General features: G+C 42.4%; 1 protein-coding gene across 4 annotated transcripts in view; it reads right to left on the reverse strand.

Annotated features, from left to right (window-relative positions):
- The window catches only part of LOC147612751 (apoptosis inhibitor 5-like protein API5), a 49,035-nt gene extending 39,338 nt beyond the window's left edge, over positions 1-9,697 (reverse strand). Inside the window, exons 1-12 of one of the 4 annotated variants that reach the window (XM_086783305.1) lie at positions 9,276-9,697; positions 8,778-8,939; positions 6,753-6,852; positions 2,575-2,640; positions 2,393-2,475; positions 2,223-2,297; positions 1,979-2,128; positions 1,811-1,876; positions 1,653-1,718; positions 1,300-1,410; positions 1,056-1,145; positions 776-882 (exon numbers count right to left, since the gene is read on the reverse strand). In XM_086783305.1, the coding sequence (XP_086639431.1) occupies positions 776-882; positions 1,056-1,145; positions 1,300-1,410; positions 1,653-1,718; positions 1,811-1,876; positions 1,979-2,128; positions 2,223-2,297; positions 2,393-2,475; positions 2,575-2,640; positions 6,753-6,852; positions 8,778-8,939; positions 9,276-9,356 (1,157 nt within the window). In that variant the 5' untranslated portion in view covers positions 9,357-9,697. Of the gene's footprint in view, positions 1-775; positions 883-1,055; positions 1,146-1,299; positions 1,411-1,652; positions 1,719-1,810; positions 1,877-1,978; positions 2,129-2,222; positions 2,298-2,392; positions 2,476-2,574; positions 2,641-6,752; positions 6,853-7,657; positions 8,940-9,275 lie in introns of all 4 variants that reach the window. The other 3 variants (XM_086783308.1, XM_086783306.1, XM_086783309.1) reach the window with 3 other exon arrangements.
- Between the last annotated feature and the right edge of the window lie 1,419 nt (positions 9,698-11,116).

Here is an 11,116-nt window from a genome sequence, read left to right on the forward strand (position 1 = left end):
AAAAGAATGATCTTCCGTGGTCGAAAGTTGTCCCACAGTCGCTTCCAAAAATCTATGAGAAAATGTCGCGGGAGGCAGACATACCAAAAGTGTCAAATCCCCATAGGATCTCATCGTAGAACGCTCCTGGTACAAGACTCGAAACCTGCAAACAAACCAAACAAACGTGAAGGGGGTGCAGGCCTGACTCACCTCCCAACCTTGACAGTCGTGGGCAAGCCCACAAGTCTTGGCTTCCCCACCGAGCCACGAGCTAAGCTAACTAGATGAACGTACTGACCAATCTCTACCTCGTGACGTCCCATACCGCCACAAAGCTATCCTCGCGGACCTCGAGACTGCTGCCGGCCTTGGCTGCATACAGCAGATGCACATCTGCACTAGATCCAAGCTTCTGACCATAGAGCTCTCACAAAGACACGCGAGACTCTATATGACTAATGACTAACCTTGGCCACCCTTTTATAGGCTCTTGGCCGGTCATCGGGCGTCCACACTTGGACGCCCGCCCGTCCATACTTGGGTGCCCGCCCGTTAGTCTATCCCTAACTCAGCTCGCCAATCAGCCTGCCTAGCTCCAAGCTTCCCCAACCTCGAAGCTAGTCTTGTGTGCGTGTAGCACACGGTAGATACACACTGTGCACATGACAAAAAGATTCCAGATCAAAGGCTGTCAGAGCTGCTCCTCGGAGGCGAGCTCTTTGAGCAATTCCCCTCTAAGGTGTTGCTGCATAAATAATTGCTTATTCAGCAAGATTCAGTTATTCAAACATACCTCTCAGTAAAATCTTTCAATAAATCTGAAAAGTCCTCCCCCAACCTATCAGACGGTTGACCAGTCACTATCTTGTAGCCACACAAGCTGTTTGTTGTATTTGGTGTCTGCCAAGAAGATGTAACATGAAAAGGTAGTTCAGAAATAAATCTCTCTCAAGCACAGGGCGAGCTAAGGGGTTCAACGGAAGCTGAGTTCATCTTACGAGAGACTCTTGGCAGACGCTTTGGATTTCCCATACGTGAAACATTTAAATAATAGCAGTAATAAACCGCCTCACCTTGTTGGCAAGCTGATGAAAAGTATAAAGCAGGCACTCCACAAACGTGTAATTGAAGTCCTCAATTGTTTTCCTTCTAGGCATGTACTTCTGCAAAACATGCGCATCAAAGGAAGCATTGCGAACTTAGAGCAGAAATCAAAGGGGAACTCCGTTAGGGAGAAGGGATATGCCAAAAGAGGCATGATAACTACAGAAATGGCTCCACATCAGATGCGGGGACGCACATCCCCTTAAACTGTACCTTTAAGAGCTGTAGAATTGATGGAAGCAGGTGCCGTGCATCCTGTGCAGTCACATGCGGAGAGCTTTCTGCAAGATTCTTCAATAAATCAAGCTTTTTTTCCTCGGAAAGCTGCAAAAGACAACACTTCATTGAAACATTGAATCCTAATAACACAAAAGTCAGATATTTGGGACAGAATTCTACAACTAGAGTAGCTGCATGAGTTCAGTCGGACTCCAAGGCATGTCAAGAGAGGTATGAACACTGGCAACCAGTCATTAACTTCCATGCAAACATATGCAGATTATGTTCAGCCACAAACTTCCATGCAAAAAGTTATCAAAAACCCAGTCTTTTCTGCCATGTCTCACCTTATCAAATACAGGAAGCAGATGCTTGTTGATATAGTTCAAAAACTTGCTGTTTGAGGCACCTCGCTGCATAAGGTCCAAAAAGAGCAAACAAGATTTCAAAATTTTCAAGAAGCCAGGCCCTAGCTGTTGCAAACACTTGATTTGACAGACTATACCATGTAAATTGGCAAAGCCAAGTACAAACAAGACATAAGCCTGTCTATATGATCTGTATCAGAAACCTGCCCCCAAAAAAAAAAACATAAACCATCAAAACCACTTCACAGAACTAATAAAAGTCATAGCTAGCAGTAAGCAAGCGATAGTCAACAGAAGGCTCTCACGTTAAACTGTGCATCTAAATCTGCTTGGCCCTCCACTATTTCCAGAAGCTCTTGGATTCGATCAGGAGATGCCTTGTCCCCAAAAATAGAAAGGCTTTTCAGGAAGTCCATAAACATCTTGAACTCTGCTCCTGTAACATCTTGTAGGCTCTGAACAAAAAGCCGATAATTCAGGACAAAGAGCTGGCATGTATGGGATAGTGATGAATAAAACATCTACGTCAGTTCATCACAGCTTGCTTACCTTTTTTATTAAATCCGTTATGTGTCTCTCCATCTCTTCCTGAGGCTTCAACAACTCCCCTTTCAAAGGAAACACCTGCCCATGCAAGATATCAATGTGGGTGCATTAAGAGCCACAAAACTGAGGGAAAATATACTAAGAGGAACATCTCAATGATCAATGCAAGCCACCTTGTCTTTTACAAAAAGAAGCACTTTCTCCCGAACGTTCTCATCAGAGCTCTCAATGTGCTCAAACAAAGCTGTCAAGGATGCTGTCCAAAGTAACACTTAGTTTAGTTTACAGGCCTCTCGGATTCTAGACATGCTCCAATCATATGCTAACCAGCAGGAAGCTTGCTTTCAAGGCAAACCTTTTGAGTCTTGCTGAAGCAGAGACATTAATGCTTTTTGCACAGCATCCTTCTCCAAGATTTCCTCTGACCAAATCAAACAAATCAAAACTGTAACAGGGGTTTCCCAGTAAACCGTAATATTTCACTTAATCATCAAGACAAACTACACATGATGCAAAAGGAGGTATATATGCAGATACGGACTCTCTGTATGAGCGTGTGCACGTGCTCTGTACTCGACACCAGGGGCAAAAGATAGGCCGGGGGGGGGAGGGGGGGGGGCTGCTTTTTCCTTCTTCTCATCTCTTTATTCCAAAAAAAAAAAAAAGTTGACATCCATGGGCACTTGACGAAACTTATCACCCAGAGTCCCGACTCCCAAGTTCCAATAAAACTAGTCTTGCAAAAAACAAGCTCGATGTCAATATGAAACTCCATGTAGCTCTCGTGGCAATCTAGTGAACCCCACTCAAAAGCAAGTACACATGATAACTAAAAGCCAATTATTATGTCATGATTTCGTGCATACATGAAATCTGCATACAACCACATGCGATGTCCATATCCAAAAGCAAGGCACCCACACATGCTCAATTTGAGACATCATAACATGGCATACATCTTGTAAACTGTTTATCATAAAAATCTCTAATCTTACGGAGCTTTGTATAATATCTCTATGCACGAAATTTTAGCATTCCCACTATTGAAAGTTAAATTCCACCTTAGGAACTCTCTAACCAACTTAGGGTAAATGTGGAATCTATATCACAGCCTCGAGACATACCCGGCTTCTAATCAGTTGACTACAACTAAAAAGCTTCTAGAGATGTGTCAAGGAAGGCCGGATACTCCCTAAAGTATTATTCATCTACCCACATTGCATCTATTAATAAGTAGTTCTTGAACTTCACAAGGAATCTCCGCTGAAATTTCCACCTTCTCATAGAAAACTATCTACTCACATTGGAGTACCTCCTCAAGCTCTTCCACTTACAGTGGAATTGCAGGTTCCGCTGGCACTAGGCCAAAAAGACTCACTGTCAATCCTCTCGTGTGTCTTATTAATCCAAGTCTAAAAGCTACTTCAATGATCCAAAAAGATCCGTAGTACCTAATGGATACATGGCTTCTTTTCAGACCGCATCTTGAGCTTGGCTTTCAATAACTAATCTCCCTCTTTGGGATGCATCAAAGAGCAATGCTTATCAGCAGCCTTCCTATGCTTTTCTGAAGACCTTTCGATGACTATTTGCACCCATGCATAAGCCGTTTCAACTTTCAAGACCTATGACATACTGGTCAACAGCAAAACTCTTAGATTCCAGATGCTGGAAGTTTAGAGCTGAAATTTAAGAGTTAAGAGTGAAGACAATACTTAATGTCATAAATACGAGTTGCCTTATTCAAGGCCTCCCCGGGTTTGTCCATGTACTTGTACAAGAGTCCCATGGTGCTGCCCTCCTTGTCGATGATACGCAATACGTTATAGAGAGGTTGCAAAACTCTCACCAACCCCTCTGCTATTCCCCACCACTCACCACCCATGAAAGTGCCAGCAAACTTATCTGACTTTGGACACTTATTGTCAGCCTCCCAATCATACCACTCCTTGGCCACCACTAATCGTAAGAGTCTCTTTCGGACTCTTACTGCTCTGTCAAGCACTATGAACATGTATGCAAACCTAGTGGTACCCTGTGCCCTCTAAATAGAAAGTATCTTGGGCCTCTTTGTGACAAATTTGACAATGAAGAGAGCTGTATTCAATATGTTCTCCACCCAACCAAGCTTGCCCATATCCTCCATCATAAGATCCAAACTATGGCTGGCACATGGTGTCCAAACAATGCGTGGGAACTCGTCCTCAAGCATGCGGCCCATACTAACACAGTTTGAACCATGTCAGTCACCACCTGCACAATGTTTTCCGGCCCAACATCCAACACAGCCTCGCGCAAATGGCACAGATAAACTCTCATGTCACCATTGTACGTGCCTGGGATGCATCAATGGCACGCAAGAACATTGTCCCCTTGCAAGAGGACACCAAGATGTTGTACATACTCCTCTTGCGTACATCGGACCACCCATCACAAAGCAATGAACAACCATACTTCTCCCATGTCTTCCTCAATGGCTGAATTTCATGGCACGCTCTCTACAGAGCTCTTTTGTGCACATAGTCCCATAGCTAGGCCCCACCCACTCGTATCCAATTTGGCTGATTGCACGCATGGCACATTTCCAACGATGAGCGCGTAGTATGTTGAAATACAAAGCACATTGCATGAAAAGCTTAGTCAGCTCTCGAGTTGCCTCTTTCACAACCTGTTTTTAAATACCAGCTTTGATATTGCCTCTCTTGAGAGACCCCACAATCGGCAATTTAGAAGGAACCGCTATTGGCATAGAGCTCGAACGTCCATGTACACCACCTGCATATGAGTCTTGGCTCTCGACCACCTGTGTTTTACCCCTCTTTGTCACCACCTCAAAATTCTCTTCTTCCTCGACACCTGTACCTGTGTTAGAGTCAATAACCCCTTCTTGCATTTTCTTCCAAGCTTGTAGACCGTCATGCACAGCCTTTTGCACCTTGGGACAAGTAGAAATCCCCTCCCCCTTAAAGCCAGACAAATGGGCTTTGATGCGGGTTTCACTCCCTCCAACCACTAACAAACAAAAATTGCATCTCCATTTTTCAGCCCCGGACCCACCATATCTTCCAAGCCCACACAGCATCAAGAGTTCGACCTATCTCTGGCAAAAGAAACAAAAAAAAAGCTCCCTGCTGAAAATCCCCAATCTCAAGAAGCTTGACAAATTGCCCACAAAACATTTAAATTGATTACCTACTTAGCACAATACGCAGTGGGAATGCTCCGCACGGTAGACCTCCCGAAGGGGGGGGGGGTGCAAGAAACGTGTACAGAAACACGTGTGCGCGTTCTAGACTCGAGCATAAAAAGGGCCCAAATTTTCAGCCATCCGTTTTCTAAACGTTCAAAATCCCCAAAATCTTTTGTTTTTTAACAGCAGATAAAAAACTCGTTTCAAAAAAAGCGAAACGTTTCATACTTTCAGTGAAGTCTGAAATGTGTTTCATTGCTACTATGCAACCAAACCCAATTTTGCCCAAATTTTGTCATGTTGACCCAATTTTGTCAATGTGCCACAATTTTACCAAATTCTAATCATTAGGATATGTTTTCTAGTGGGTCCTACAAGCTTTTACAGTAATTCAATATATGAGCATACTAATTTTGTTTAAACCTCAACCGAGGTACGAAACATTTCAAACAAAAACCCCAAGACCTTGAAACATTTCTTGTGACTATAATTGGAGAACACAAGGACATATGCTATCTGGTATTCAATTTCAACTCTTTCTTTTTGTATCTTTTACACTCACATCTGTAAAGCAAATACTCCAAAAAAAAGATATAGGGCCGAAAAAGGGGAGGGGAGGGGGACTCTTTTATCCTGGCTCTATTGTTTTGTTTACTGGATTTTGGGCGGCCCACCAGAAAACTAATTAGCCCTTACCCTGTTCCTGCTGCCCTATACAAAACCCCTGCTTTTGCTTTCCAGCATGCCACTTTAGTCAGTACTCCATTTAGTAGTTGACCGTAAAAAATATATTCTTCTTATTTGCCATCATCTCTAAGCCAGCAAGCAGTCTATCAGTGCAATAGTTCAGCTCCAGCAAAACACAAATGCCTCAACTTTCAACCAATATTACGCCTTGGTCTCATAGCTGTTAAGAACGTTAAAAACCATATGCAAATCATATCAGCTCTGACAGTTCTGATCCACGTATGTTATGTACAATACCTTTTTAAAAAATACTAAAGTAGGCATGTCGTGCCTGAAAACAAAAAGCACTTGACAAAAGAACAAAAGTCAACAGCAAAGAGATTCTAGTGTTTCTTGGGGGGAAAAAAGGAGGAGGTCAATAGTTATGCCACATGGCAACATTGCAACATGTGACATGACAATCACAACAGTTTAAAATAATTTTAAAAACTGACTGGTTTTCATATAGACGCAATTTTAACTGATGAATTCAGTTAATTGGACGACTTAAACCAGCTCAAAACCTTTCAACTTAAATGTGTTGCTAACCATACAAACAAAGAACAAAATATATCACATCCATAGTAGTACAAACATAGAACAAACCAAAAACACACCAGCAAGAAGCAATTGACCAAGAACATCAGCTATCTTTGGTAGATGTCGAGGGGTATCCTTGCACAGAAGAGGAAGACCTCGAATCGCCTGCACTCTTATCTGCAGTACACTTGATCAACATGAGCAAATGCCTTTGAAGATGCCAAAAACCCTCACAACATGTCAACTACAAGAAAATGATAAAGGAAATGGGAGGGTCGTAAGGATATGATGACTATTTGGCAATCTATGTACTGATAGAAGGGTGTGGCCAAATAAATTTAAACCATCAAATAATTGTCAAGATCTGGGCTCAACTAGGTGTCTTGAATAACTAAATTCACCGTGATATTCTGAACAGAGAGCTGCTGAGTAAAAGTGGAAAAACTGTTGGTACAAAATCTGAAGGACCTCCTTAGGCCCCGTATCCTTTGTAGGAAACGCAAGACTGTAAGCTCTAATGAGAGTCCACATAAAACAGCACACACAATCACCACCTTGTGAAGCCTCATGCACCCTGAGTGGCAAACTTAGGACCTGATTCGTGATTCATGATCACAAAAATATTTGATTAATAATGCTAATGCTAACGCTTTAACTTAGACAGTACAAAAAGAACCGCATTTCTATCATGATGAAATAGAAAACCTCCCTAAATAGCATGATTGTGATTTAATTTACTGATATGCTAGAAAGCTACGGTCGATTCTTACCCCCCCCCCCAAAAAAAAACATAATTAAAACCTGATGCAATAAATAAGCCCTAAACCTCTCCTAAAAATTAGTATGTCTCAAGCAATCCAAGCAATAATATTGATGTTTTGTGGACATTTTCAGCATGTGTTGCCCTGCGCATGATACTGTAGATTTTGAGTGTCTTCTCATGGGACTTCATTAAGTCGATGTGATAATCCAGCGATCATACCAATGAACCACATTGCTGGCAGATGTTCGCCAACACTTGATTCACTAACTGGATAGTTCCCTGCCCCCTCCGCAATTTTGGTGTATAAGACGAAGTGCAGCTTATGGATGACTTCAAAGACCAAGGAGCAGGCATCCAGTATAATGCATCTCTGGGCCTGACATTTCATGGGGCCACTTCTGAAAAATTACTCTTCATAAAGCCAAAACCACCGCTTACTACTGCTTCAGGTCACCCAGACGACGAAGCCATGAAAAAAGAGTAGCAGTGAGGTAAATGCCACTCCAATTCTTGAATAACTGTGCCACAATAAGAAGCCCCTGGGGCCTGAACAAGACAGCCTTTTTTTTTTATGTGCCATGCCTGAATCCAACCAACAGTCATTCCTGCCCTCACATGAACAAATTAGATCAGGTCCTCTAAACATCAAACTTCAATCAGGGACTTCAGATTTCCTTGCCAAATCTTACTGCAACTCGGCAAGGACAATGAGAGATATAAAGAGAGGCTACACATTTTTCTTCAGACACATTCATTGCTTATATCATACAGCACCACTCCTGAAGGTCACCCCCATTAAGATGCTTCTGCATCTAAACTTGCACAATTTCCACAGAGCTCTTCTCTTACCACAGCAACATTGCACAACTGAGATCAAAAGTATGGTGGAAACGAGTGCTTTCCTCCTCACAAGAACCAATGAAAGGTCGACATCCATGACTTGTTCCATCCAACAATGGCAGAATGATGGCAGGGCTTGATACAAATCAGCCGGGACGTCTTCAGACCGTCCTTCAAGGCAATCAACGTGCACTTTAGCTAGCATTGCATGTCACGAACCTCGCTTTCTTGCAGCCTCTTCCACCACTGGTCATCCAGCATTTCAAAAACCACAAAAGTTTCTCTAGATTCTGTCAATCACAAAGATTTATCTTGATTCGGTGGTTTCTTGAAGGCTTAGTGATTTCAAAACCTTTTTCTAAGCATGCCATTTGTTTGAAGGCACTCTGCCACATGGGGAGGAGTTCTTTGACAGTATCATGTCCATGGAGCAAAGAGCGTCTGCTGCCTTTTTGAGGAGTAAAGAAAAATCATCCCGGCAAAGGAAAGAGCAACTCACCCCCAACTCATCTTCTTCGCATAAATCCAGCTGTGCATTGATGGCTTCTGATGAAAGACTTGGAAAATGCTTGAAGAAACGTGGAATAAGCTGTGCAGCAAGCTGCTTAGACTTGCTGCTCCCTTTAGCCGCTGATATGATGCCAACATAATCGCTCTCATTCTGCAGAAAAGTAAAAAATTAAAAATTAAAAAAGGATTCAAGGCTAGAGAAAAGAGCCAAGCACGGGTTTCAAAACAGAGAAAACCACTTAAAGTGACAAAATTAGAGTACTTGAAACTCTGCGAGACATGAAAAAAAAACACGTTATGGCATCCCAAGTAGAAGTTTCAAGACAGAGAGAAGTGCAAAATTTACGATTTCGGATAGCCTCTGCAAATTAGGGTTTTGAAAAGAAGCTATAAAGAAACCAGAGAGAGAGAGAGAGAGAGAGAGGGGAAACCCTAAATCTACAGAGGTCAATATAACAAAGCGAAGAACGGACGAAATTGTATTTACCTTGGTTCCCGAGGGTTCGGCAAGGCGTTGCCCGAACACGTAAAGCTTTTCCACAGCAGCCGCTTCATCAGGAGGGGCCATGGGGAAGACAACTTGAAAGCAATGCAAGTTAGGGTTTTTCTCTGAGGCTGAAAAAGAAGACACAGCAAAAGAGCTAGTATGGGGGGGACGGTTTGTTCTGCTGCTAGGGTTTTAAAGTCACAAAAGCTTCTGCGTCAGAAGAGGGAGGCATTCGCCATAGCCGAAGGCAAGTGAAGTACCTTTGGCTTCTCTCGCACGAATAACCACCCGCACCACCCCAAAACAGCGTTTAAGAGAAAAGAAAAAGAATTGAGTTAGTACTCTCCTTACCAAAAACCCTCTGAAGGTATGGATGGGATGGGTAGGAATCGATGCCACTGATCTCTAAAATGCAAAACCTTAATCAGAGTATTAGAAATTGAACCTTAGTAAAATCGCTTTTTTTATCAATAATAATAAGTATATATATTAACTAAAAGCCAAGTACACAACTGTGCCAATTACATCCGAAGCTACATCAGTCTGACCCACTACTTCTCACATTTCACTTCATTTAATAAATTACACAACAGAGTCCATCTCTCATCCTCCAAGAGAAAACTAGATTGCTCCCAAGAGATTTGATAACCCAAAATGATGCAAGCCTCCATCATAGCCTCAGTGGTACACCCCCTCGGGGTTTGTTTTTTCAATATTTCCCCCTTTTTAGACCATATTTTTACTGTAGGTCTCGTCCTCACAAGGTTTTCTATGAAAACAACAAAAGTATAATCCACTTGGTTCTTTTTAAGGTACCATCTTCTGGTTTTAGGTCCAAATCTGGGCAGCCTGGTCTTCCAACCCTCAGCAAAGCTTACCTACAAGATATGAGCCATGGATTAGGTTACCCTAGTATGCTTGAAGATTCCCCAAGTAGATGCATAAATCAAGTGATGCTTATCTGCAGTTTCTGCATCAACTGGTCCATCCCCTCTTTTTTCAGCTTAATTACAGACCAGCACATACACACACATTTATGCATTACATCTGTCTCACAGCAATACCAACAAGAGATGCATTCTGAAAAATAACAGCATTCCTAGTGGTCCAGATTTCCCATAAGCAGCATGCTCTAATAATATTAAAAAATATTTCGACAGCTTCATCATTGAAAGCCCATTTCCCAAGGATCCAATCACCCCAATAGCCGTGGATCTTAAGCATTGCTCAACCCACTTTCCAATCTTCCCCCAAGCACCTCTGATGGTTGGGCAATCCCAAAAGGCATGTTTACCATCTTCCAATATGCAGATTTACACCTGGGACAACATCCACTAGTGAAGTTCTTGTGTAGCAATTTAGATCCAATGGTTAAAGCCCACATACACACTCTCCACAAAAAAACCTGAAATTTACTAGGTATCTGTAGTGTGATCATGTAGTTTCTCCCTTTTTTTCTTTGAGGTGTGATCGTGTAGTATCTCTCCTTGCTTGAGATCGAGTAATGTCTCTCCTTCTCTCAAATGTATCAAGGCAAAGACATCTCTCACATATCACATCTACTAACATGCCTCTCTTATCATCTCACGAGACGAAAATCTCTCTCTCTCTCTCTCTCTCTCTCTCTCTCTCTCTCTCTCTCTCTCTCTCTCTCTCTCTCTCTCTCTCTCTCTCTCTCTCTCTCTCTCATATCATAGAGATAATCTCTCTTCTCCTCTCGACACGCACAGAGACAATCTCTCTCTTTTTAAAGAAAATATTTCTCTCACCCCATAAATCTCTCATGGGAGATTTGACCATAGAGGATCTCTCCGTCTCTTTTACGGTTTTTCTCTTTCTCT

The sequence above is a fragment of the Cibotium barometz genome, chromosome 45 (genome assembly GCF_041138505.1).
Source record: "Cibotium barometz isolate CiBa-2024 chromosome 45, ASM4113850v1, whole genome shotgun sequence".
Classification (NCBI taxonomy): Eukaryota; Viridiplantae; Streptophyta; class Polypodiopsida; order Cyatheales; family Cibotiaceae; genus Cibotium; species Cibotium barometz.